Source organism: Colletotrichum acutatum (assembly GCF_030867785.1).
Source record: "Colletotrichum acutatum strain CBS 112980 chromosome Unknown BDZ83scaffold_23, whole genome shotgun sequence".
Classification (NCBI taxonomy): Eukaryota; Fungi; Ascomycota; class Sordariomycetes; order Glomerellales; family Glomerellaceae; genus Colletotrichum; species Colletotrichum acutatum.
Genome location: NW_026849017.1, coordinates 314,805 through 338,538, shown reverse-complemented (window position 1 = coordinate 338,538; position 23,734 = coordinate 314,805). Strand labels below are relative to the sequence as shown.

At 54.3% G+C, this 23,734-nt stretch overlaps 7 protein-coding genes across 7 annotated transcripts; 3 read left to right on the top strand and 4 right to left on the bottom strand.

Annotated features, from left to right (window-relative positions):
• Positions 1-5,467: 5,467 nt before the first annotated feature.
• On the bottom strand, positions 5,468-6,196 carry BDZ83DRAFT_612499 (uncharacterized protein). The gene has a single exon (XM_060507714.1). The coding sequence runs from the start codon at positions 6,076-6,078 to the stop codon at positions 5,611-5,613; it is 468 nt and encodes a 155-aa protein (XP_060367668.1). The 5' UTR covers positions 6,079-6,196; the 3' UTR covers positions 5,468-5,610.
• A 643-nt stretch (positions 6,197-6,839) lies between these two features.
• BDZ83DRAFT_197443 (uncharacterized protein) lies at positions 6,840-7,863 on the bottom strand. The gene has a single exon (XM_060501635.1). The coding sequence runs from the start codon at positions 7,646-7,648 to the stop codon at positions 6,902-6,904; it is 747 nt and encodes a 248-aa protein (XP_060367667.1). The 5' UTR covers positions 7,649-7,863; the 3' UTR covers positions 6,840-6,901.
• A 2,043-nt stretch (positions 7,864-9,906) lies between these two features.
• On the bottom strand, positions 9,907-11,804 carry BDZ83DRAFT_649475 (uncharacterized protein; the record flags this gene model as incomplete). Its single annotated transcript, XM_060510283.1, has 5 exons — positions 9,907-10,099; positions 10,180-10,428; positions 10,693-10,802; positions 11,025-11,109; positions 11,761-11,804. 5 exons carry the CDS (start codon positions 11,802-11,804, stop codon positions 9,907-9,909), a joined length of 681 nt encoding a protein of 226 aa, XP_060367666.1.
• Positions 11,805-12,653: 849 nt separating this feature from the next.
• On the top strand, positions 12,654-13,891 carry BDZ83DRAFT_197392 (uncharacterized protein). Its single transcript, XM_060501634.1, has one exon. The coding sequence runs from the start codon at positions 12,961-12,963 to the stop codon at positions 13,627-13,629; it is 669 nt and encodes a 222-aa protein (XP_060367665.1). The 5' UTR covers positions 12,654-12,960; the 3' UTR covers positions 13,630-13,891.
• A 1,209-nt stretch (positions 13,892-15,100) lies between these two features.
• Positions 15,101-16,802, top strand: BDZ83DRAFT_612449 (uncharacterized protein). Its single transcript, XM_060507713.1, has 2 exons — positions 15,101-16,441; positions 16,781-16,802. Exon 1 carries the CDS (start codon positions 15,575-15,577, stop codon positions 16,427-16,429), a length of 855 nt encoding a protein of 284 aa, XP_060367664.1. The 5' UTR covers positions 15,101-15,574; the 3' UTR covers positions 16,430-16,441; positions 16,781-16,802.
• A 712-nt stretch (positions 16,803-17,514) lies between these two features.
• Positions 17,515-18,222, bottom strand: BDZ83DRAFT_612445 (uncharacterized protein). Its single transcript, XM_060507712.1, has 2 exons — positions 17,960-18,222; positions 17,515-17,897 (listed from the first exon to the last, which is right to left on the bottom strand). The coding sequence occupies exons 1-2, from the start codon at positions 18,058-18,060 to the stop codon at positions 17,768-17,770; spliced, it is 231 nt and encodes a 76-aa protein (XP_060367663.1). The 5' UTR covers positions 18,061-18,222; the 3' UTR covers positions 17,515-17,767.
• A 2,915-nt stretch (positions 18,223-21,137) lies between these two features.
• Positions 21,138-22,988, top strand: BDZ83DRAFT_717683 (uncharacterized protein; the record flags this gene model as incomplete). The annotated part of the gene is made up of 4 exons (XM_060511975.1): positions 21,138-21,863; positions 22,119-22,299; positions 22,549-22,905; positions 22,960-22,988. 4 exons carry the CDS (start codon positions 21,138-21,140, stop codon positions 22,986-22,988), a joined length of 1,293 nt encoding a protein of 430 aa, XP_060367662.1.
• Positions 22,989-23,734: the final 746 nt, after the last annotated feature.

Genomic DNA, 23,734 nt, shown 5'->3' with positions numbered 1-23,734 from the left:
TCCTTGCGTTTGTGCTTCTCTTGTCTCATGGTGAGGTATTGTTGCATTCAAACCTGGGCAGGGCTCAAATTTTCTTGAACCATTGACTGGCGCGCCAAAATCGCGCTTCCAGATGTCTAGACCCGATTAGGCATGACGGCAAGTCTGGATGTGAGATTGTAGTGTACGTAAGTACGGCTAGAGGGAGCCAGCAAGCACGCACCACGGCTTTTGGTGAGCGGGAGAGCATCATCTAGCCTGCCGTAGGTCGTAATGGCGAGAAACAGAGCGAGCCGTCACCCGATGCTGAAGAATCGCTAGCTGAATAGAGGCCGTGTCGACGTGTGTGGCGCGCTCTGGGCCCAAACTCTGTCGGGGACCTTTGACATACAGTCTCTAGATATGCTTGGTATGCGAATCTTTACAAGGAAAGAAAAGTCTGTAAGTTGCAGACAGGGAGCAGGGAGTCGGGACGCCAATACCAATTCCAGCCTGTACCAAATGGAACCCGAGTCGAAGTGCCCGTTTAGTTTTGTCCTTCACTGCCATTGCCCATATGTCCCGACGTTTGAGACGAGGAACAATGCTCGCAGCTCACCAGATGTCCCGCGACAGGAGGCTGAGGACAAGGCTTGCGTCATCTTCTCATCTTTGAAAGGAAGAAGCGGAGTCGCGAGCTATGTAAAACCCGTCTCGCTCGGTTGAGTTTTGCTTGACCTGCATAAGGTACGCGGCATGGAAGCGTCCCCCGTCTTCCCCAGAGGGAACACCACGACCGCAGTCTCGGGACACCGTGGTGCGCCTTTTTCTTTTTTTTGTGTGCCTCGAGCTTCTGCCACAATCCGATGTTTACGGTTTCAAGGCTTCTTCCCAAAAAGAAGTGCGGCTTCAGGACAGAAGCAAAGGCCCCAAAGGGTGTGTCCGTCTTACATTCAAGGCTTAGCCCCAGCCCAGATACGGAGACGGAGTACCCATCTACAGGCTATCTGGTGCCGCCGTCCCAAGTGAAAGGGTAGACTATTGCCGCACCATGTTACCTACCATTTGGCGTTATTCTTTGTACAACTTGGTTGCGCGCGAAAGCTCGGAGAAAAGCAAGGCTCCCCAATCGAATTCGCGTACAACCCGGGGCCAGGTGCTTGGGGCTTGGAGACCAGCGAGACAGCAGCAATAAACAACGTGGTGGCCTGGTCGACGGATGATGTTCACAAGGATCGGCGCAGCCCCGGTCGCGCGAGGCCCACCCGGGAATATGCAACCCAAAACCCCTTTTTCAACGACATTCAAGCGCGAGTCGTGCGATTCGATATCATCACCGCCGCTTTTTGAATAGGCGGAAATCGCGCGTTAGGCCCGGATTCCGCACAAGAACATCCGTGTCCGTACGTTCCATCTGTGACGACTATCTCAATCGGCTTGTTCATGTAACCTTGGGGTTCCATTGACGGGAATCGTATGGACCATTTTGCACCGGTATGCGTCCTTTGCTGCTGAGTATTGCTTGTCCCTTGGCAACGCAGCAAAGCTGTGCCAATTGCTTCCACAAGCGTAGGCAGAAGCTAAAGAATAATGGCGGGCGCTGGGACGAATTACCAGATGCAGGATTGCACCGACTGCAGCTTCTGATGCAAGCCAAACCTATTCGTAATTAATAGCACATGGCATTACGGCCATTAAAGAAAGCCAGAAATATCCAAGATCTTTCGAAGCCTCGAGTCCAAGAAGCAACTCCCCATTCATTTCTCGCACGGCACCTCTATGCCGACGCCAAGCCGGTTGAAGAGAGTGAGATGGAGGAGCACTTACATCAAGAGGCTCGAGAAATCCAATCGCCAAAGCTAGTCACAATCCGCTAGCCATGGAGAGGTTGATGTTCCCTAGTCGCACCATGCTCCCAGCCCGAGGACCGATTTCTGCGTCTTCCCTAGCGTATGTACATCATCGTGCTTCTCAATCGCGTGAATGTTTCTTGTATCGTAGATAGCGACAGCGTCGGTACCGTTGGGAGCAAGTTGGAGCACTCATCTGCCACTATCCCTCCCAGATATCGCCGAGAACAAAGGAAGTCACCAACTAGTTGGTAGAAGTCCGTTGGTGAAGCACGATGATGTTGTCTTTCTCCGCGGGAGCTATAGTAGGAACCCACTTGTGCTGGGAGCCAAGCCAGGACGAGATAGTGGCGGAAGCGAGAGTGCCACTCTTGTAACTTGCTGACTGGTATGGTCATATCATCGATGTCTGTCGTTCTGTCGTTCTGTCTACTTCACTAAGTTGCCTTCAGAGGCAACCTTGACGGCGACGGCGGCATTCGGGTCTCTGCAGTCTCATCGGAAGCCGCTGGCCTAACAGGTAGACCTTCCAAGGAAGCATCATACCGTCCAGTAGCCCCAACGGTTGTACACAAGGAGTAAATAGCCCAAACGACCGTAAGCTGATTCCCTGCGCATGTTAGTCTGCGGGATAAATGCAGCTGATAGACTATGCTCTCGCACGGACAATGTTCACTGACGAGATTGACCTGTTGTTGGGATGAGTGACTAGCTCTGTAAACATCAAGGCGGTTTCAACGCCCATACTCCCCAAGCTCGTATCTTTCCAAGGTCACATCCTGTCTGTTGGTTCTTTGGTCGCCGACCAAACTTTCGCCACTCAGGGGTCCAATATCATCTGGATGAAGCATTGCGCATCGAGAATGGCCGCCATCCTGCCAAGGGGAACATCCATGGATTGTAAAGGTAGCAAGGATGGGCATACTTGAAGCTGTATCATCCGATGTTTCTGGTTGAGTTCGACTCACGGTGGTATAGTTCTTCGCAACAGTACGCGCGGTTTGCAGGAGGAACACTCAATCCAGCTCTTCTAGCACAAGCATTATCGATGCTGCTTTGACTTGTGATCCGGGGATGATGAGCTTCACTAGAGAACCATGATTTGCGTTGGCTCGCAGGGGAGCCGCAGGACACATTGTCGCGCACACACTCTGGCTTCTGTTGAGACTGGGCCGGACCCTGTCTGATACCGGCGAATGCAAATCATCGGCCACGGGAAAGGCGACAACCTCTCTTCGTCGGCCCTCTCGCCGGCAAGAGGAGTTTCGTCTGCCCAAGCCCCTAACATATCTCATTGCTCCGGCTGATCTGAGAGGCTCGGGGACATCGAGCTGGGAGAGACTGGCCAACGCAATTTTTGCATCAGAGCCATGGGAATATCCAAGTTATGGACAAAGTTCTTGCCGGGTCGGAAGTAAAAATGACGCGTTGGCCCGATTTGCATCTTTTTCGGTTATGGCGGCACATACATGAAGTCCTTCCGGCGCCCCAGGTGTGAAGTCGGCGTGGTGAGGCTCAAGTCGAGTCCCAATACGTGCCGCAACCAAACAACGAGTGGACGGTCGGTAGATTTCACTGATTGAGTAGCGAGGCCGATCTAAGCCGACACCAATCCAACTAGGCCGTATGACAACCAGCCTGCCACGCTTGCCCACGCCTGCCCGCAGCTAGAACTCATCATGTGCCGTGCGGTCGAGCATAAATTGCCGAATTTGATTGGATACGACCTGAATGCAGATGGCCATGGCACGCAGGATGCGTCCTTAGTACTCGAAAGAACCGTCGTACTTGGTTTCTCGGTTGTCCTCCGAACGCTAGACACAGAAACATTCCAGCACACCACCCGGCAATGTGCTTAGTCGGCCGAGATGATGACTCAGCTTGTCTTGTACCACTGTTCACGGCACCACGTAACCGATCTTCGATTGATGCCCCGTCGGTCTTGGATTTCCAAGGCTTTTGGCGGAGGTGTAAGTTTCTTCAGTGATCATCATTGCCTGAAGCTCGCTCTTTCGCGCAAAGGGATGGGCGCGTGGAGCGTCTTTGGTCGATCAATGGCAGGCAACAGAAGCAGCCGATCGACAGGGCGCAAAAATCCCTGACTATGCGTGAGATGAGCACTCTTGCAAGCCACTGCTGAGAGGTCGCGAGTCAGGTTCCGAGGTGTTAATGCAGAAGACAATCTGCAGAATGGCCAGTCACAATAGTGAGGTAGCCGTATTAGCTGGTAAAGAAAGAAACCCTAGCCGGGCTGGAGGGGTTTGATGCTCTCATCGTCTTGTGAGTTTCGCTGCAAGTAGCGTTGATTCAACCAGGCAGTTTTGCGAAACAACGAAGGCTGTTTTCGTGGGGCCTGTAATGTTTCTGGCCGCACCTCTAGTATGACGCAGCTCCTCTTAATGGTAGGATTACGAAGTAGGCTCAACTATCGCGCGGCGGATCACTGGGCTAGTAAACGTGGGGAGGTGTTCGTGGTGTGCCATTGTCGCACGCGTTGGCTAACAGCTGAAGCACTTCGTGGCATCTTCTCTGTACATTGAACGTTTTGCAGCGAAGACAGCACCGATAGCTGCAAGGGATTGTTTGGTTGTGGGGATGTGGTGCTCGATGAGCCGCTCGCCTAGACCAGTTTGTTTAGGTCGGATAGCGGAAAGGAATCTGCCCTCCTCGTGGAATTCGCGCGATGATACATCATAAAGTTGAACTGCAGTGCACAATCATGCATCACGTACGAGGCGGATAGGCCCAATGAGGATAGCCGAGTTTTGAGGGCCGCCTTACCTGAGAGACTATCGAGTATCGACATCTGTCTGGCTGGGGTGGACATGTGCGCATCGTGTGTAAGTAAGCCCTGTCTGGATCCGTGTGGTGAAGATGATCAGGTAGACCGTACTGTATCCGTAGATGGACAGCTGAAGTAGTGGATCCGAAGCAGGAGGACGATCTTCATGTCCATGTGAATCATTGCCAGGAAAATTGGCCCACGGCAACTGGGGAGATGGGAAAATCGACTTTCCCACTGCTGCCGGCCGACTGAGTGTCTTTTCGCCTCCTCGCCTCGTACCTCCACTTGGATTGCTCCGCTGCCGGCCGTGTTTCTCGGAACCTGGCGCGTCCGATCTCGACTGTTCCCGTATGTTTGTACACACGGATGCTGATAGGCGCGGCGTAAGCAGCGGAGCCGTCGTGATAGGTGCCTCAACCGGCTGCAGCCTGGAGCCGGGAGCCTTTTTCTCCTTGGAACCCTTTCCACTTGGTTCCTATTCCCTCTCCCGTAGGGCAGACATCTCAGCCGTCCGGCTCTAGCGGGTATGCACGGCCTTTCCACTCTCCTCCGTGGTCCCTTCACCGCTAACTCGCCCTTCGTCGACCAGAGAGAGGCATGCGGGAATGCCCTTGATGGCCTGTCTGCTTGTTGCCCAAGTGCGCATGTCTCTTTCCTTGGCCGTGGCCCGCGCACCGCTTTTGACCATCGTCACTTGCCGCTGTGGATGTGTGATACTCGACCAACTGGCGGCGAGTGAACTAAGCCGTTTTCCCAGCATCCAGGTTGCACTTTATCCATGCATGTTACCTAAGGACATGCAGGTCGTGCCAATTGCAATCACAGTGCCAGAATTGATGTCTTGTTCACTGTCTGCTGAACCAGCGCAGCCCACCCACCCCAATTCGACCAGGGGGAATGAAGCATCCTTGCGCGTTGGGGGCTTGAAATTGGCGGCACTCTGCTTGACACCATCGGGTGCTGCCAGGAAGTCGACGACACCTCCGGAGGGACTGACCGCTTGGTTGCCTCATGACTTCATCCATCAGGGGTGCCATATGCCATTGTCGCATAATGTCCCTGATGGTCTGGCCTCGCGGAATTTCCAGCAACATGTGAGACGTATCGGCTAGAGCAACTCGTCAACTGGGGATCATTGTCGGCGGCCGAATAGCTCGAAAGGGGCGCCTTTCCGGGCTGGTTCCTGAACCTTGGCAATGATTCCATCATCATTTTAGCGGCACTTGAGGCGTCCTGTCCCTTCTGCCCCAGCTGCTGCACAAGCCTCGAAGCGTTGGGAGTCAGGTATCCGTAGTCAGGAACATATGTCTCAGACAAGCCTTGAAACTTGCTTCTTGGCTTTGCTGGAAAGAGTGCTGACACCTGCTCATTGCGGCGATCCATATCCATCAATTGATCCCTTTGGTGAGCGGGACCCGTTCTTTGCAGAGCAGCGCTATACAGACCGCGATGCCTGACACTTGGCATGCTGCATGGCTCTCCCATTCGAATCGCGGTGGCATTGGATCCCGATTGATCGAGGCCGTGCACACCTTCCCTTCTGTGCTGCGAGATGGAGTCAAACGACCATGATCTGTTTATTATGAGTATCCGTACCGAGCTGGCCAGATATCGATGGGGAGAAGACGGCCGAGGTAGAATTCTGCCGGTGTATTGTTCGAATCCGAGTAGTAATCAAAAGATCCACCCGTATTCGATCGAATGAGCAGCCATTCGTTCTGCAGCCTGAAAGAGGCACAAAGGCGGTGTGAGCAAGACACTTGCCCTGTGTGGACAACGCTGCATGCTGCGAGATTGGTTCCAGCCTCACGAAAAACTCAAAACCCCCCCCCTCTGGCTTGGGCATCAAATGACAGACACGAATGCCTCCCGAAATGCAAAGAACAGCCGAAAGTGACCCCGTTCTAAACATCGGTGGGCCTGTTCGATGGAGAAAAATCCTTGCTGCCGAGGTGTGCTTCCGATATTGGCTGGGAAGTTGTGCGGCGAGGGATCAGAAGAGGGCACAAGCTTGTCAAGGCTCGAGAGAATTAGAGAAAGAGAGGAGTCGTATATGACCAGGCAGGGGAATGATAAGAAGGGAAATGAGGAGGAAAGCATACGGCAACGATCAAAACCGAAATCGAATGAGGAACCGCTTCGAGCCTCCAAGGCGCCGCTATCCGCGATAAAGACGCGGAGGTAAATCGAGGTACCACGCGATATTACCTTGCGGCTGTGAGGTTAGCACGATGACAACCTTGTCAAGCCAACCTTGGTCTTGGCCCATCTTCTTCTCCTCATTGCCCTGTAACGACGCTCACAGCGTTCACCAACAGCACCTCAAGTGATCGACCAGTAACTCGTTGCCAGCACAACTCCAATCGAGTATTATCTGCGGCTGTGCAACAGTGCCCACGAAGATATGCGACAGCCCACGATGGCTCACCTGGGCTTGTCCAGGCGAGACGGTTCGTAGGCGCTCATACGATAGTTGGACAGGGTCAAGCCATTGTCCTATGGCGTGGGTTGGGCGGTAGGACTGTCGTGCTCTGAACGGCAAGGTCTGCACATCAGTGGATACTTCCACGTGAGGCAGCATCGGCCAGAGTGCAGACATCGGGGGCGTACAAAGTTTTAGTCTGCACGTGGAGTGCCTCGCTGAGGTGGTATTTGAGCTTGTCAAGGGACGTGCGAGCAGAATCCCAGGCCCATGCGAGGAGGGCGTGGAGGGGTAGACAGGCCCTAAAATCGTAGACACTACGGAGTACTGTATGGTGACTGGCTTCTCTCGCCTTGATCCAGTCTGGTCTGACTGAGTGTTGCAGCGATATTCGGTCGTCCGCTGGGGCATGACGGCAATCCAACCATGCCGGGGCCATGGTAAGCTCAGGGGTCTTTTTGACTGGCAGTTGCCCAGACAGATTCGACGACAAGAGAGAAAAGGGCGGCAATGAGACGACCAACCAGCGGCGGCTGACATGGATGTTAGCCAAGGGAAGAGGAGTAGAACAGACCTGCGAGTGGCTGTTGTTTCTGAGGTTCTGCATCCTTCAGGCAATTGGAATCGCGGCATGGATAATGCGGTCAGAAACTTTGGGTCTGATGACCTTGTCCTGCTGCTTGTCGTCCCGAGGTATCCGCGCGACCTCGTTCCGACTTCTCGTGTTCCTCTGGGACCCGCGACCTAATATGGGTCTATCCTGTCTAAATGTCGTTTCCATTGTTTGGCCTCTTTGCATGGCTGCAATGAGCATAACCGTATGAGAGGACACCTCTGGCCGCTTCTATCTCTTTCGCCCATCGACGCTGATAATATGCCGGCTACGGAGTGATATCTCAGTCGGAACAGGGTCAAATTATGCGCCGAAATGAAATGCGTGTATGATAAAAAAAAAGACACAAATAGACTGGTACCGTTTGTGAAAGTTGTTGTCGAGCAAAGCGGTTGACGGCCCTGCTATGGGTACCGGCAAGATCACGTTTTGTGTGATTTAGAGAAATGCATGATTGAGATTGATGCAAAGGATGATGCCGATACCGTGGGTCATGATGGCGACAATTCTGAGAATGAAGTGTTTGGACGGCTCAGGGGAGTGTGGCTACAGGCTGACGGGCGCTTGCCGCTGTTATTCGGGCGAAATGTACGGATGGATATCTGACGGCGCACGTTATGCCGCTTTGGCTAGTCGCAAATGGTTGGATTCGTTGACAGTTGAGCGTGCGTAATAAGAGATAGCCAAGTCGCGCGCCTACATGTCAAAAGTTGACATATTGCATGCTGAAGTGACTTCTGGGCGGGTGTTTTCCTCGCGTATCCGTACACCAACTTCATGGAGGCTCTTGCTGATCATGACTAAAGGGCGGCGCAGTGAGTAACTACCTAGTTGTCCCGGACCACTGGGCCGGACGACTTGTCGTTGGAACAAACGTGCAAGCATGTACACATCGCCGCTAGCACGTTTGGTGGTCGTCCCGAGGATGGATTGGCGTTGAGCATCCATATGGAGTATGGGCTTGCGTGTACGGAGACGGTGTAGGTGCTCTGTAGGGACGTGGTAGGTATGTAGGTGCGAGGTCAAGGGCGAGAGAAAACGGCCTTTGGACTGGTTTGGTTTGGTTTAGTTTTGGACCGGTTCCCGTTCCTTCGCGCGGGCAACCAACAACTTTGGAGAAGAAGCAGACACTGTGCCCCTCCGGGGCATTAACGCTTGCTTAGTCGAGTCCCAGCGGTTTGGGTCGCTTGAGATCTGTCGACGCCCTAACCTTCGCGACAGATCACTCTAGCAGCGGGCTGCGTTTCTTGGTGAACCCCCAAACCAGGGTGTCGGGATTTGCCTAGTTCATTCGAGTATAGCCCATAGATTGGGGATTGGGGGACCTGAGCTTCTTGAGCACGCAGTAGCCCTAAACGCACATTGGCGTCGGTTCCTGGGCTGGCGCTGGCGCCGGCGCTTTTGTAGGAGCCGCGGCCACATTGGCATTAACTTGAGCAAGACTGTCTCGACATGCCTGGACATGGGACAGACGGTCGGTAGCGTGCAGGTTACGGGTAGAAAAGAAGCCCGAATTGTTGGTGAGCCTGGCGATGATAGCAAGCAAGCTCGCAAGGGCGGTAGCGTGTGGACAGCAGCGACAACGGCGACAACGGCGGCAATTGTGCTGTAGTGATTGTAATTTGTGACGCATTCAATTGCTTGCAGGACCGGGGGGCATTCAAATTCGTATCGGACGCCGAACGACTCGGCTGTGAAGTGAGCGGTGAGAGGTGTGACTGAGCGTAAACATTTCAGTGACCGGGGGGGGGGGCAGTTTCGAAGGCGAAAGTCGAGCACGTATTCGTAGACGATGATTTGAACATGGAGACAGGCAGGGCGCAGGCATTGCAACGGTAGGTGGCGGTTAAGTTGGTGATTTGCAAGCAGGGAGTCGGGAACCGGGAGATGACAGACTGAGGTGCGCAACCCACGGTTAAAGTGCCGTGGCATGCGTGCGTGCACACTCCGTAGTCATACGCAGAAGGACTCGCGGGAGGATGGGTGTTCCATTGGGCAAGTGGCGAAGCGGACGAGAGGCGCGGCGGGCACAGCGGGAAAGAATGACCCAAGAATAACGGGAAGCAAATGTCACTGCGGGATTTTCCCGAAGTCCCGCCACTGGCAGAAATGGGACCTGGAAGGTTCACATTTCGAAGGCAAATGGAAGGAATCGTGAAGACGACTGGAAGCACTCCTTCTCCGCTCTTACTCAATTGAACCCGGGAAAGAACAAAAGTGATTAGTGCCCGCAGAGTAAACGTATCTGTACTTGCCTTTTGCCGTTCCATGCCATAGGTCAGCTGACAGGAGTTCTGCCTGAGGTATATTCAATCAGGTTGTGCTGCGCAGGCAAGTGGTACGAACATACCAAAGTTGAAGGTGCCTGCTTCATGGAAGGTGAGGTGCCGCAGTGGTACACAGGACTGAGGGAGGTACACACTTGAGCAGGAGCAACAGGATGACGATCTGGTCCAATCAGACGTGGACGGCTACATGCCCGTGGAAGTAGCCTTCACCTTGATTTAGAGCAAGCTCACCGAGAGCAGGTATCCGTACGGTTAAGTACTACCAGGGCAGACACGACCGCTTCCCAGCGGCCACTTCCGGCTGAGGCCGTGCCACGGTCGTCCGTCCACCTTCACCGTCACCGTCGCCATCGCCGTTGTCACTCAGCAAGAGCAGTCGCGACTCGCTTGCAAGTTCCAGCCCTTCCATTCTCACAGTATCGAGTATGGATGCTTCCTTGTCCAGACTCCAAAGTCCCACCTCAGCTTTGGATAACCGCAATTTTGTTTTCAGTTCCGCCGAGGCATGTGTACTCCGTAATTGATATGTGCCATTGTTACTGCCCAGTATCCGCCTCCTCCGAGTCTCGACTCCGCATGCGTCTTTTGGCTGTCTTGGAAGGCATCTTTGGTATGGAGTCGCGGAGTACCCACTTCTCACCACTTTGCAGTACAAATTAACCTGGACGGCAAGGTATGAATGTCGAATACTCGCCGCCGCAGTCAGACAGGGTCGCAGGCTGTCACAATTAAGCGAGGGGTAGCCAGGAGAGAAAAGGAACAAGCCCTCACATTACATCCCCTGCTCTCTACACCAAGTCGCTTGGGTTTCTGGGAAGCCGTCGTTCAGGGTCTCCCGGTTCTCCAGCCCTCTGGAAATTCTCTGAAGCAAGGAGAAGGGAACTAACTATTCGTAGTGGGCTACAGCCTACTGACCTTACATACAAACAGGGCGGGGGAAGCAGCACACTGTGGTGATTGGCATGGTGGAGGGTACGGAGGGGAAAAGGAGAGGGGAGGGGGGGCATTCCCATGGATGTGATGCAGGGCAAGCTGGATGCTGCAGCTACTTGCAAGGAACTCAATAAAGGTTGCCTAGAGGGCTGGGCCATCCCTTCCTATCTTTTACCCCCCAATTGCCCCCCTTTCCCTCGACTTCATTGACTGGGCGCTTGACCAGGACCTCGAGCCATACCAAAGCTGTGCACCACGCACTACGAAATACGGAGTACGCATACAGAAAACCTCGAATCTGGTCGTCTTCAAACCCCGGCATCTGAGCCCCTTCCCACCTCGTCTCGCGTTTGGCTCGGTATTCCTGGTAAATCCGCCCCCGGCAGATCTCAGCTGCGACAAAGTCGACGTGGAGGGGTGGCCTATCCGTCCGTCGTCCCCTCGCGAGGTCGCCCGGCCTTGATGTGCCCGACGACAGGGGAATGCACAAGCGAAGGGAAAATCCCATTTCCAATATCGAGGAAGCGGATGCCGCTAGCTGCCTTTCCAGTTAGCACCAAACAGCCCTCATCCCCGAGGCTATTCTCCCCAAGCGAATCCTGACCCTCTGCTCTCCAAGGAAACCCACCCTTTATGAATTGGAAGCCAACAAGGTGTCGATTGTCGATTGTCAATTGTCGAATCTCCGGCTTCCCAAGGACCTCGTCGTAACGATTTGCGACACCTTATCACTACCAGAACGCGGTACGTGTTCTCTGTTTCCCTACAGCGTGTGAGAGAGTATCTCTACCCAGATGGTGCCCCCGAGACTCCATCGTAGATCGAGCTTCGCCGCGAAGCGAGTGACGATTCCTTGACGGATTTCGGCAAATCGATCGGAAATTCGCACTCGCGTCAAAAAGCCTACCTACCAAGATTCAGGTTCCAAGATCGCAGAGATGACACGAGCTTCCATGTTCGCACTGAGAGGCACGGATAGATTGAGGTCATCAGGCTAGCGGTGTCCAGCCGTCCTCTCCAGTGCGGCTGTTGTCTTAATTGTCCACACGTCCAATCGTCACCGGCCTACTCGACTACGTCGCGTCGCGTCGTGTCTCGCTCGCTCGCCCCTGGTGGATGGGAAACTCGAGACAGGATGAGCCAGCCTCAGCGTTCGTGTCTGAACCAGCGCCAGCGCACATCTAGGCCCTAGCTTGGGGAATCGTTTGACAAGTCGAACTTGCGGGGAAAACGCTAAGATAGCCCCCGAACTACTGGTTGGTGACAGGGACAAGCTCGACATCAGACACTTTGTGTCAGGAGACACGTGCCGTCTCAAGCAACAGGACTTACAAGCTATATCACTCCAGGGGGGCTTGTCTCCAGACTCTAGATTGAGTATCAAGAGGAGACTGTGACTCCTCTGGTGTAGTGAATGGAATCTTTCGGGTACCATTCATACCCGTTTCTTGGTGGCGCACTCTTGGTCAGCTGGAAGGGGCTGGTTCATAAAACGTCTGCTGATCGACGAAATTTCTACGTCGCAAATACGGTGGTGGCTTCTTCTGCTACAGCTCAAGCCCCTCGTCTCCAACCTAGTCGTCCACCAAGCCGTTGGAAACGTCCGGTATTCCGTCCTCGAGGCTTGACCAGAGAATAAGTTGCGCCTTCGTCCCATCAGCAGCTATTCTTGTCGCAGCCCCGTACATGGACGCAGCTCAGAAAACGACCTTATGGGCTCCACACCAATTGACAGATCAAGTATAGGAAACCGCCAAACCCCTAAGCATTATAGTCTTGGGGTGATCGCCAGACCAGAGAGTTTAGACCACCGTTTGATCCCAAGCCCTGGCCCGGCGCGCCAAAATAACCTTTGCGACGCGACCGAGGCGCCAGCAAGATCCTCGGCGACTATACCAATCTCTAGAACTTTGTCAAAGTGCGATGCTGCGTGCAGGCTGCTATTGAACTCGCGAGAAAAAGCACAGGATCGCGCAGCATTTGTGCGGAAAGAAGGACCACAGCGCAGAAAAGGAGCAAATTTTGTCGTCAAGCAGATGTACACCAGACCGGACCAGGAGATAGTGCCAAATGACCGACGGTCCTAGAACCAGGTGAGGAGAAGGGAGGGAATGACAGTTTTCACTTCATTGCTGCTCACAGACCACAGGCCGCAATCCACAGCCCACCCGAATCCACTCGCTTGTATTTCGCACTTGGTAGTACAATCTCTGTCACGGGCGGAGAATATTCTGGTAGCAGAGCCCCGTCGCGGACGCCGGGGGCTAGTGTTGTGTTCAAGGCGCCGGGCTCAGAAGTCCCCGAGGCGTCCATGCTGTTTTCATCCATCTGGATCGACTCCAGTGCAAGCATTCCCTCAACTCCGCCCGAGTCAGGGTCCCACACTCGCGGAGTCTAGATCGCGGGCACCACACGGCAAGTTCCTCTTCAATGTCTCCCCCTTGGCCGGCACCATGAAAGGCGGCCTCTGCTTTCTTTGTTCTCTGTCCGTCGGAAGAGGACACGGACAAGCTACGGGGACGCGTCCAGACAACCGGCTGCTCCTTGCCCGATGCAGTCGAGTCTCAATCGCAATTGTCATTCCTCAGCTGCCGTGCCGAGACGGCCCCGGCGTTCGCGATGACGGATCCGACAGTGCACAATGGCATCGGGAGACGGCAGTGCTCGTACTGCTTCCTTACCGTAGTGCAGTCCCTGGCCATGGTCAGCGAACATGTATGCACAAACGAGGTACCCCAGGCATCTACACTAGGCTCCCATCTGCAACTTGGGACATCTGATTATCTGGGTCGCTGGGACGTGTGCATCTCGTCGGGTTTGGGTTTTGGTGATTCGGATGTCCAATTTTGCAGGTGCTGGCGGTGTTTCTGCAGATGCCAATGCAACCGTAACTGAGCATCTTGACGATCGACAAGGGCTTCAAGCTGAATGGCCAGTGATAGATGGAAGAGTCGGCACATCAGCCCCCCTCCGAAGCCTTCAAAGCCAAGGCGAGGCAAGGTGCAGGGGAGGAGGAGCATCAATCTTCACCTTGCATCGCTCGACCTGGTTCGTCGATGGCATGGGGGGGAAAATTGGAGGGAAAAAAATGTGTGTGAGGGAGAGAGAGAAGGAGGTGGACCCGGTCACGGACTCCTTCCCAGTTCCCACCCACTTCATCATTCATCAGGCTAGCGCAGAAAAATGGCGCAGATCTCTGTTCTCTGGGGCCTAGGCTCTTGGTATCCACTTTGGGTCCAGAGGAGAAGGAAAGACCCCACCGTCTCGCGTTCCTTACCTTCTCTCATCGCAGACCCCGGCATCCATGCCCCCCCGAGTTTCCCAAATTCCCAAGTCCCCAAGTCCAAAGCCAAGCACCAACCTGAAGTCGACATATACCTCTGACCATGAGTCTTCATCTCGCGAGACCTCGCAACTGTGCGTTTTACAGTGGGAAAACAAGTTTATGTACAAGCCCCACCTAGAGATATACCTCTCTCCACGAATATCCACTCTGGGCCGCCGGCGGGCCACCTGCCTTACCTACCGCAACACACACCAGATCCGACATTCCCACCTCACATGCTTGTCGCTGGGTGGCCCTTTTTTTTTTTTTTTTTTTTTTCCTTTGCCCTTCCTCTTGGCTCCTAATTCTCTGTTTCTTTGCGCCAGATGCTCGATGCAATTGGAGGTGAGGTGGATGCTTGCTTGAGAATCTTTGCTTTGCAGCTCGTCAGCTCACGTACCTTAGACACAGGGCCCCCCAGAAATTCATCACGATCCACGGCCGTATTCGTAGACGAACACCGTGACTCTGTCCCACTCGTCGGTATTTCCCTCGCGCCCAGCTGTCTGCATCTCAATTCTCGGTATGGTGTACCACAGCACGAGCAGGGCACCTAAGGTAGGCCACGCCGCACACCAAAGACCGTCAGCGGCTGCTCCCAGAGTCCCAGAACCCAACGTCAGGGGACCCCAAGCCAGCTGTGGGCATCCAAATGCACACCACACACGCACACACACCACAGGGCCACGGAGTCCACAATGCCACAAGGACCACGTCCACGACCAGGGGAAAGGAAAAATTTCAACCCACGGTGCCGCTTCTCTCAGCTCCGCGGCCGCGGTCTTCCGGCCCTGGACCTTGCCTGCTGGTGCCTCGACTTGCCCTGATCTCCTCCCACCAGAGACTCGACTTTCAGCTTGAGCGCTGTTTGCTCGGTACCGAGGCACACGTTACCATCAGTTGCGCACGTTGTATGCCTACGCCTACCGCCTACCAAAGGTACGTCGATCCGTACGGTCTCGCAGTTTCACACCTACCTACTATACTACCGGTATACTCCGTACACCGCACACTCATTTCAGCCCGCGCTCCCGTTCCGCGACGCGGCTGTCAGTCTCCTATTCTGGCTCAATCTCCATCTTCCCCATCCATGTGTGATGTGCCGTATGGTGTGCCTTGTAGCCTACACTGACCAAGCTCTGTAGCGAGAACCTTACCCGCTGCCCTTTTCCAAACTTCAGGTTGCCTATGCAAAACCTAGGCTCAGCAGCCGTCGTCGGCCTGTCTCCCTCTCCCTAGCGCTATCCATACGCATGATCAAGGTCAACGCATCCTGGAGCGCTTGCAGGCGGTCGATTCGATGCGTACCTACCGCAGCCAACCCCCACACCATTCCTTCCTACGCTTAACTGTACGAGATACAAGACACAAGAAAGACGGTACTCGTTGTGCACCTAGGCATGCTTTCAGTAGCAAAGGGCATTGCGCAGGTTTTGACCTTGCTCGAAATCATGGCCAAGACCATGTCCAAGCCTTGGAATTTGCCGTCTGGAGGGAGTGCCACGCATCCGGAGGTGCAGGAGCAGGTCGTGCAGCATCCAGCTCGGCATGTCGTCGTGTTCTGGAGACTGGCTGTGCCGTACCGCGGACAGCATGTCTTGGGAGTGCGTGCGGATGTCGTGTCAGCCAGTCAGATGGCTTGCCATGCCCTTCACCGGCCACACGCCCCCCTTTCGCCGCCACAGCTATTTGATTCCCATCCGCTGGGAATCTCGACCGTAAAAATCCCAAAGGTTGAGCAGGGAACAAGGGCTCTCGAAGACCATGGTTGGGGCCCTGCTCGCTGGCTGCCACGCTCTCGTGGCTCTCCGAGTCTCTGCTTTCTCAACTGCGGCGGTCGACGGTCCGCTACTGCTAGCAACGCGGCTTTGCTCGCTGGCCAGGCCTGCACATCCACGACCGCCACTCTTACTATTAACCAGCCCTTTGTGTGCAGGAAAATATTGCACAGCAATTATGGCTGCGGACGGAGTATGGAGTACTCACGTCCTCGAAGAGACTGGGATCAGGCCCGAATGCGATTCTACCCTCGGCACCAAGGGGCCATCCGGCACCACCCATCTTGTTCCCTTCTCTCAAAGCATTTGATGTGGCGTCGTGAGAGGGGAGGGGCGGTCTCAACTACCATTCCTCCATTGAGAACTGGAAATCCAAATACCAGTGAAATCCACACCGACCGCTGCAACGCGGAACAAGTCATCGTCGCCCCATCCGATTCCATACACAACACAGCATCCTGGACTTTTGCTCGGTGAGTACAGAAGACGGTACGTTACGTTTGGTTCCATACTCTCTGGCCAGGTATTTGTCCGTAATCAACCTCTCTTCCGCAGTCGTTCTTTGTTTGTATGTTTCTTGTCGACCCCTGCTCGCGAGTCAAGACGGCGGATCCGGCACCGGGCAGCTGCAATTGCTCTCGGGAAGGGGTCCCGATCTTTAGGTCTAGGTAGTGACCAAGTTGGGGGCAAAGAAAAGAAGCTTTTTGCTCTTCCCAGTGGAATCCTTTAATCAACTCCTTTCGGCAGACTCCGTCACGCGCTGAGAGCTGGAAACAAGACCGAATGCCATCGTGCGATTCTCATAGATATTGACTCGAATCGACCAAGTACCTAGTCGACGACTCGGTGCAATCAACGAGACATCAGGTCACGGGAGCCAAGTCATCTTTCTCGTCGGGATTTTCGGTTTTCGGTTTTTCACGGGCCACACCCTGGACTCGGCATCCTGTCAATTCCAGGTCGAATAATATCATTATTATACGACATTTCTCATTCCTTCTTTGATGGGCGATAAGCATTACGTGCATAGAATTCCAAGGGCATTAGCAAATTTCCTGGCACCCGCGACCATCCCAGGAGGATTGGAGTACCGAAGATTATTAAGACGACAAGCAAAACAAGTGCAGGGAAGGCGCACGTTCCAGCCAGTTAGTTCAACGGGAAACAGCTTCATCGAGCTTGTGGGTGAGCAATATCGATCTGACACGCGACGCGACAAGTAATCTGTAGGTTGTTGCTAATTATCTAGAGCCATTGGAGTCTAGTCTCCAGAGTCTAGAGTCTAGACAAGAAAGGAGGTTTGGTCATTTCATTGATTCAATCGTTTCACCCGTTCCGGTCGAGTCGAGCGTCGTCCAATGGAGGAGAAGACTGGATGAGGATCAAGGTGCTGACCAAGAAAATGCGAAGCAAGCAGTGAAAGAAGAAGAGACGCCATACGCACAGCCAAGGTCTCAAGTCATTCAGTCAAGCCACCGTACTTTTGGCTAGTCCCGGCATCCAGAAAGCGGCGTCGCCAAGCTAAGGGATCCTCAGCTAGTGAGTTAGTACGCAGAGGACATGCGTTCCCAAGATGGTTTAGCCGCGAAGCGCACTTTCATCATGCCCCAGTATCAGCATCATCATCATCATCACCACCATCACCACCACCACCATTATTCATCTCCTGTACCCGGTATCCGTAGCGTAACATTGCGAGCGCCCGCGCCGACACCAATCTTCAAACACTGCAGTCAAAGGCCTCGGAAAAGTACCCGCCAGCTGCCACCTCATCTGCCACCTGTCAGCTCATATGATGTCCAGCTAGCTGCCTTTCTATACTAGATGCTCGGCGTTTCCTACCCGCACATTCTGCTGTCCAGTGCAAGCTCGAATGTCTATGGAATACCTAGGTGTCGACTGTGATGGAAGGAGGGGGGAGGGGCAGGCCAAAGGCCGTAGGCAGGTATGTCGGTACGTACCTCGTGACGCAGAAAGAGTTGGAAGCCAACAGCACTCCGTACGCAGTTACGTACCGAAAGACACTCTTGATGTCTTCCTCCTACGGACGGATACAGCCAGGATGCTTTTAGCAGTAAGAAAAGTTCCCAGGAAGGCACGAGATGCATACCCCTGCAAAGCGAGGAGTGAAGTCTGAACCTCACCCCCCGGTCCCGACGCAAGCAGCCCTGTGGGAGAGAGAGGAAAAGCACATGGAATATTCTCACCTGTCGCCTATCCGCTTTGGGGGGACATCATCAGTCTCCAAGCTTTTGCGTCAAGGGTATCGGTACGTACCGACTTCTACACCGTGTCCCCGGGACTGCAGCCTCCTTTCACACCCACCTTCACAGGGCGCGTCCTCTTCCCATCTTTCACGGCCGCAGTCACCTATCAACTCACATACCTCGAAGACGAGGGACGACGACTGACTGACGAAGACGATACAACTGACGACCACGTCTGTACCTCGGAGGATACGTACCTTCTGGTTTCTGCTCCTTCTGCTCCTGAGTCCTGACTCCTGACTCCTCACAGGCTCACACCTCTTTTCCATCTTTCTATCTGTAATTGGGTATTTGCAAAGGAAGGGGATGAAAGAGAAATACCTAGTCACGGAGACGGGAAAATCCAGATAGACTGAGCGGGCAAATGCCAAAGAAAAAAAAAAGTACTCCCCCCTTCCCCTCCTGTTGCTTGATCGGCTCCTCTTCTGAAGTTCTGGGTGTGTGTTTTCCATGACCATCTTGTGCCAATTCACCAATCACTGCTCGCACTCCCCCGGACTCGGTCGTCTGCCCAGTTACATTTCGGAGCAGTCTCGTCGTCAATTTTCCATTTCCTAGGTATCCCAATAATTGCTGCCCTGACTGCTCACGGTGATACTTCCTTTCTCCGTAGATACCTACCAGCTTATACGTAGACAAGGTACAGAGGAAGATAGCCCCCCTCTGCTCTGGCCTCTGGGCTGTAGTGTAAGCATTGCCAATTGGGCAGGGCAAGAGCAGCAACCTTGGAAAAGGCAACCACAACCACGATTTGGACCTGGAGGCTGGAGGCTGGAGAGTCTGGAGGTGTCTGTCTCCCGGGATTTCACCCTTCCACCTCACTCATCCATCACATTCACTCACCCCTTCACTCCAGTCTTCACCCCCTTCACGGTTCACCCTTCATCCTTCCACTCTCCAACGCATCCTTGCCCACCGCACACTCACACTCACAGGCCCGTCGACGCGTCTCCACCTGCTGCAATTAGCCCTCGCGCTGACCCGTCACTCAGGCGGTCCATTATTTTTCTCTCTCTCTCTCTCTCTCCTCCTCAAGCTTACCCCATTCTTCCTATCCCTCTTCCGTCGCAAGTATTAAATTCGTCTTCCTCCCGGGAACGGCGCTAAGATCGAACTCCCCTCGTCATAAACCTTCATTGGGTTTACCCCCTTACCCCCTTCCTTAGCTTCGCCTTCCCCCTTCACATTTCCCACACACTGGTGCTTCACCGAGCTGAGCGAGAAGGAGAAAGAGAGAAAGAAAGACCAGACGCGCCAGAAGACTCGGAGAGAGAAACTCACTCGACAACAAGAAAAAAAAATTACCCCATCTTTATCTCGCTCTTCTTTCATCTCACTACACACAACAACCACAAACATACGCTCCGCCCGCGCTACTTCTCTTTCCTCTTACTAGCACCACGGGAAAACCGCACTACGCAAGACACACGCACGCACGCACGCACGCACGCTCTTTGCTTCCAGCATTCGGCAGCGGCAGCGGCAGCACGAGCACGTACCTCACTCGTCGACGTCGTCAAGTCGAGTAAAGTCGGAAAGACCAGAGGAAGGAGCATCCACCCTCCGCCACCACTCGTGCCCACCAGCCCACTCACCCACCCACCTTACCCTCCAGTATTCGTACACTACGTACCTACTTTCGTACCAAGGCCAAGGTCAACCACGCCCCCCTACCGCACGAGCATCGAGGCATCAGCACCCACCATCCAGCTAGCTACCGTACATACAGTCTACGAAGTATTCCTACACCTCTCTCTCTCTCTCTCTCTCTCACACCCGACACGACACTACCGTACCTTCGCCCAGCCTGTCGAAAGCTGTGCTGGCTGTACCAGGTTCTTCTCGCTCTTGCTGCGTACGAGTGCGCACTGCTCCTGCACCAACCAACGCATCATCCAACTCATCACCACCCTCAGCACTGCGGCACCGCGCTCAGTCGCTTCTTCTGCGTTGCAGCACCTGCATCCCACAGTCTCCTGCATCCCGCCAGCCAGATCAGACAAGAGTCAGTTGCTTTCTCGGGACTCCCATCTGCCATCTCGTCAAGTCAGGTCCCAACCTCTACACCAGGCCAAATCCAGACACACGCCAACCCCGATCAAAGAAGAGGCACACCCTACGCTATACGCAAAGAGGAACCCTTCGACATCCCATCCTCCTCGCCAACCCCACTCAACCTTTAGTCTCCCTCTCCTCGGTGTACGGAGTACCTACCCTCTCATACGCCTACGGCACTGTTCGCCGCCTTTGGCCCAGGTTCCATACACACACCCAGCTCGTGGGCCTTCTCACCCCTGCCCTATCTCCGATCCAGACGCTAAGGACTCGCTCGGCCTGAACTCAAGCGGAGAGCCCAGCCCATCCATTACTACTTAGCGCACTATTTTAGTGTCGCTCTCCCCAGGCAATACCGTCAACCTCTTTCTCAGCCAAAGCGAGTAAGAGCCAGAGGAAAAAAAAAAAAAAAAAAAGAGGCGTCCTTTCCGTGATCTGGCAAAGACAACACTATCCTTGCCACTTTGAGAGATCCTCGCTCAGGGCCGTGGCTAGCGACTTTGTTGTCATCACATCCCCATTTAACCATAAACCCGAGCCCTTGGGTGGCCCGCGCTATCTTGGCCGCCATCTTTATACACCATCGTCGCGCCGCCTCAAGTCTCACTTCACTCCCGGCATCAGTCGTCTACTACTACTACTTCTTCCATTATCCTTCTTTTCATTCTTCAAGTACAAGCCCAACCCGCTACCGCTACTTGAAAGACCGCTTCCTGAGCCATCCCATCGACCGCTCTTGCATTCGGAAAAGAACAGAAGAAGAACCGTCTACCACGAACCTGCGAACCATCTACCCGTTGGCTTGAGAACTAAGGACTCTCCAGCCATTCTTTGCGACCCAAGACGTTCCTCTGAACTGTAGCATGTTCTTGGTCCCAACGCAACACCAGTTCGTTGACAACCACGCATCACTGCTCTCTTCAGGCTCGCCACAGCTTGGAGGTTCCCGCCCAGAAGCCGCTGCCATCAGCTCGCTCCTGACCTCGCTCAGCACCTCTATGGAACGCAGTGCTACCGAGTACTCGCAGTCAGGTTTGCCTTCGCCTTACCCAAGCAACTGCGGCGACACCCGTTCTGAAGGTTCATCTGCAGATCACGCATCTGCTGCGCAATACGCGACCCAACAAGAGGTTCGCCCCAGCAACTACTCTACCTCGGCGACGCCCACCTCCGAGTACAGCGTTTACCCGCCTTCTGCGCGGTCAGGATCCTTCCCTGAACATATTCAGCGATCATACCATCCTGCTAGCAACCACAACGGTGGCAGCGGAGGCATGGCGCAACAAGCAAGCAGTCCGTCTTTGCCCCAGCAAGATGGCCGTAACCATCAGGTCCCTCTGGCCAAGTCTGACCATGATGTACCCATAGATCCGTCGATAGCGGCGCCGAGTCCTACCTACGCGTACGGACAACACTCTCCCTACGGTCCCCCTCCGGGAGACATGTCGCACTCCTACCAGCATCCCGCCTACCAGCCCCGTCCCGATTGGACCGGCTACGGCCAACACAGCGCCGGTCCCCTGACTCCCGCAAGTCACGTCTTTCCCCCGACACCGAGCTCTGCCCCTCCCCAGGGACGACCCAGCCAGGTAAGTGAAGCTAGCAGGCGATGAATTTCAGGTGTGCCAGCGCGTCAGGAGGAAAAGTTTGCGCCGACTCTTTTTACGGCAAGTCATCCGAGCAGTGCTCTGCGCTGCAGAATCTGTGAGGAAACCGTCCAAAGAGGGGGGGCTTCAGAACTGACTTGGCAGCACGGCCATTGGCGCAGGCTCGGAGGCTGGCACACGCGCGTATTCTCGTCCAATGGAGGAACCAGTGTACTGACGTAACAGTTTGGCAACCAGGTATACTCTTTCGTTCCGATCCCCGGTGCCCAGCAGCACAAGCGACCCCGTCGACGATATGAGGAGATTGAGCGCATGTACAAGTGCGGTTGGAATGGCTGCGAGAAGGCTTACGGCACATTGAACCATCTCAATGCACACGTCACAATGCAGTCTCATGGACAGAAGAGAACACCCGAAGGTACGTTTTGCAGCACACTTTGGATCCCGCGTCGTTGTTGGTTCCGTATTTTGTCGAAATCGTGCTCGCGTTTGCGCTGCCAAGCGGTACGCGGGACTAGCGTCGTACATCCCGCAGCTTAGCGAGCCGTGGTTTTTAGCTTGTTTGACCCAGTGCCATGCACATGGCCTAGTGTCCGCGACAAACTTACGAAAACTGCGCCAAGACATCTTTGTCGCAATGCATGGAGGCTAACATTTCGGGCAACAGAGTTCAAGGAAATTCGCAAGGAATGGAAGCAACGCAAGAAGGAGGAGGAGGCCGCTCGCAAGGCCGAGGACGAACGCCAGCGTCAAGCTGCGGCCGCCGCACAGGCCGCCGCCCAGAATGGTTCAGGTGATCCTCAGTCTGCACCTGACGGCTCATCGTCAGCTTCTGCATACGCGCCTGGTCGCCAGGTCCAGTTGCCGCCCATCGGATATCAGCCCTCGCAGTACCCTGCCCCCCCGTCCGCTGGAGGCGTTGCGCAGCAGCCTCTTCCCGAGTACAACGGCTCCCACATGTACTCTGCCAACTACCAACCTCAGTCTCCTTACGGCCAGCCGAACCAGAGCATGTACAACTCACGTGAGTTTCAAATCGTCTGTATGACTGACCTCGGCCAACTAACTGTATAGGCAGATAACGGTGCTCAGGCTTCAAGCCACTGAGGACGGCTGATCCGCCAACGAAAAGGGACCCAACCGTAATGATGAAAGAGGAGATGAACTTGTACATTATCGGGTTCCCTTTCACACGACGACAGCCACACATCCGTACATGTCTATACTACGAACTTTCAACTTCGTTTCCTTCAGCTACTAGACGCGCGGCAAAATTCTGGTTTACGAAGCGATATCCGCCAATTGATGGCTTTGGGATTTTCACGTTTCGATCGAGTACACGCACAGCATGGTTTCGATGCGTTACCACCAATTTCACTGGCGCCTCAGGCACACCCGTCTGAGGCTTGATCATTCACATCGCGATGCGATGCTGATTCTTCCTCGGTTTTCTTTTCTCCACATAAGATGATGCATTGGGCAACGGCTTTTTCCTTGGACCGGTGTGGTTTCTGCATTTACGAGGACGGTTGAGGGGGGTCATGATTTGACGAAACGGGTGGAGGTTCGCTTTGGTTGGCCATTTATGGTCTCAGTCTGGAGAGGGTTTCTCGACATGGGCGCGAGCCGGCTTCGATTTGAACAACGTCACGGGCTCGACACTGATCTCACAGAGCAGTCTCGCCCCCGAGTAATCGAGGACAAAGATGCTCTGTGATGATTGGGAAAAGGACGACCGGCGTGCACGCCTGGGAGTTGAGAGCGGAGGCCATGACTCCATCCTTTGCAGACGATACCTTTTTCCTTTTCAGACTTGGGTCCCTCGAGGGAGCTGCTCTTCTCGGACGGCGATA

Bases quoted from the DNA above. Each gene is read 5' to 3' on its own strand.
- BDZ83DRAFT_197443 (XM_060501635.1), bottom strand. From the start codon at position 7,648: ATGCCGCGATTCCAATTGCCTGAAGGATGCAGAACCTCAGAAACAACA.
- BDZ83DRAFT_612445 (XM_060507712.1), bottom strand. From the start codon at position 18,060: ATGCATCTCGTGCCTTCCTGGGAACTTTTCTTACTGCTAAAAGCATCC. The intron at 17,898-17,959 runs CTGCGTACGGAG...GTACCGACATAC, and splicing joins GAGTGTCTTTCGGTACGTAA to CTGCCTACGGCCTTTGGCCT.
- BDZ83DRAFT_612449 (XM_060507713.1), top strand. From the start codon at position 15,575: ATGCTTTCAGTAGCAAAGGGCATTGCGCAGGTTTTGACCTTGCTCGAA.
- BDZ83DRAFT_612499 (XM_060507714.1), bottom strand. From the start codon at position 6,078: ATGGGAGAGCCATGCAGCATGCCAAGTGTCAGGCATCGCGGTCTGTAT.
- BDZ83DRAFT_197392 (XM_060501634.1), top strand. From the start codon at position 12,961: ATGACAGTTTTCACTTCATTGCTGCTCACAGACCACAGGCCGCAATCC.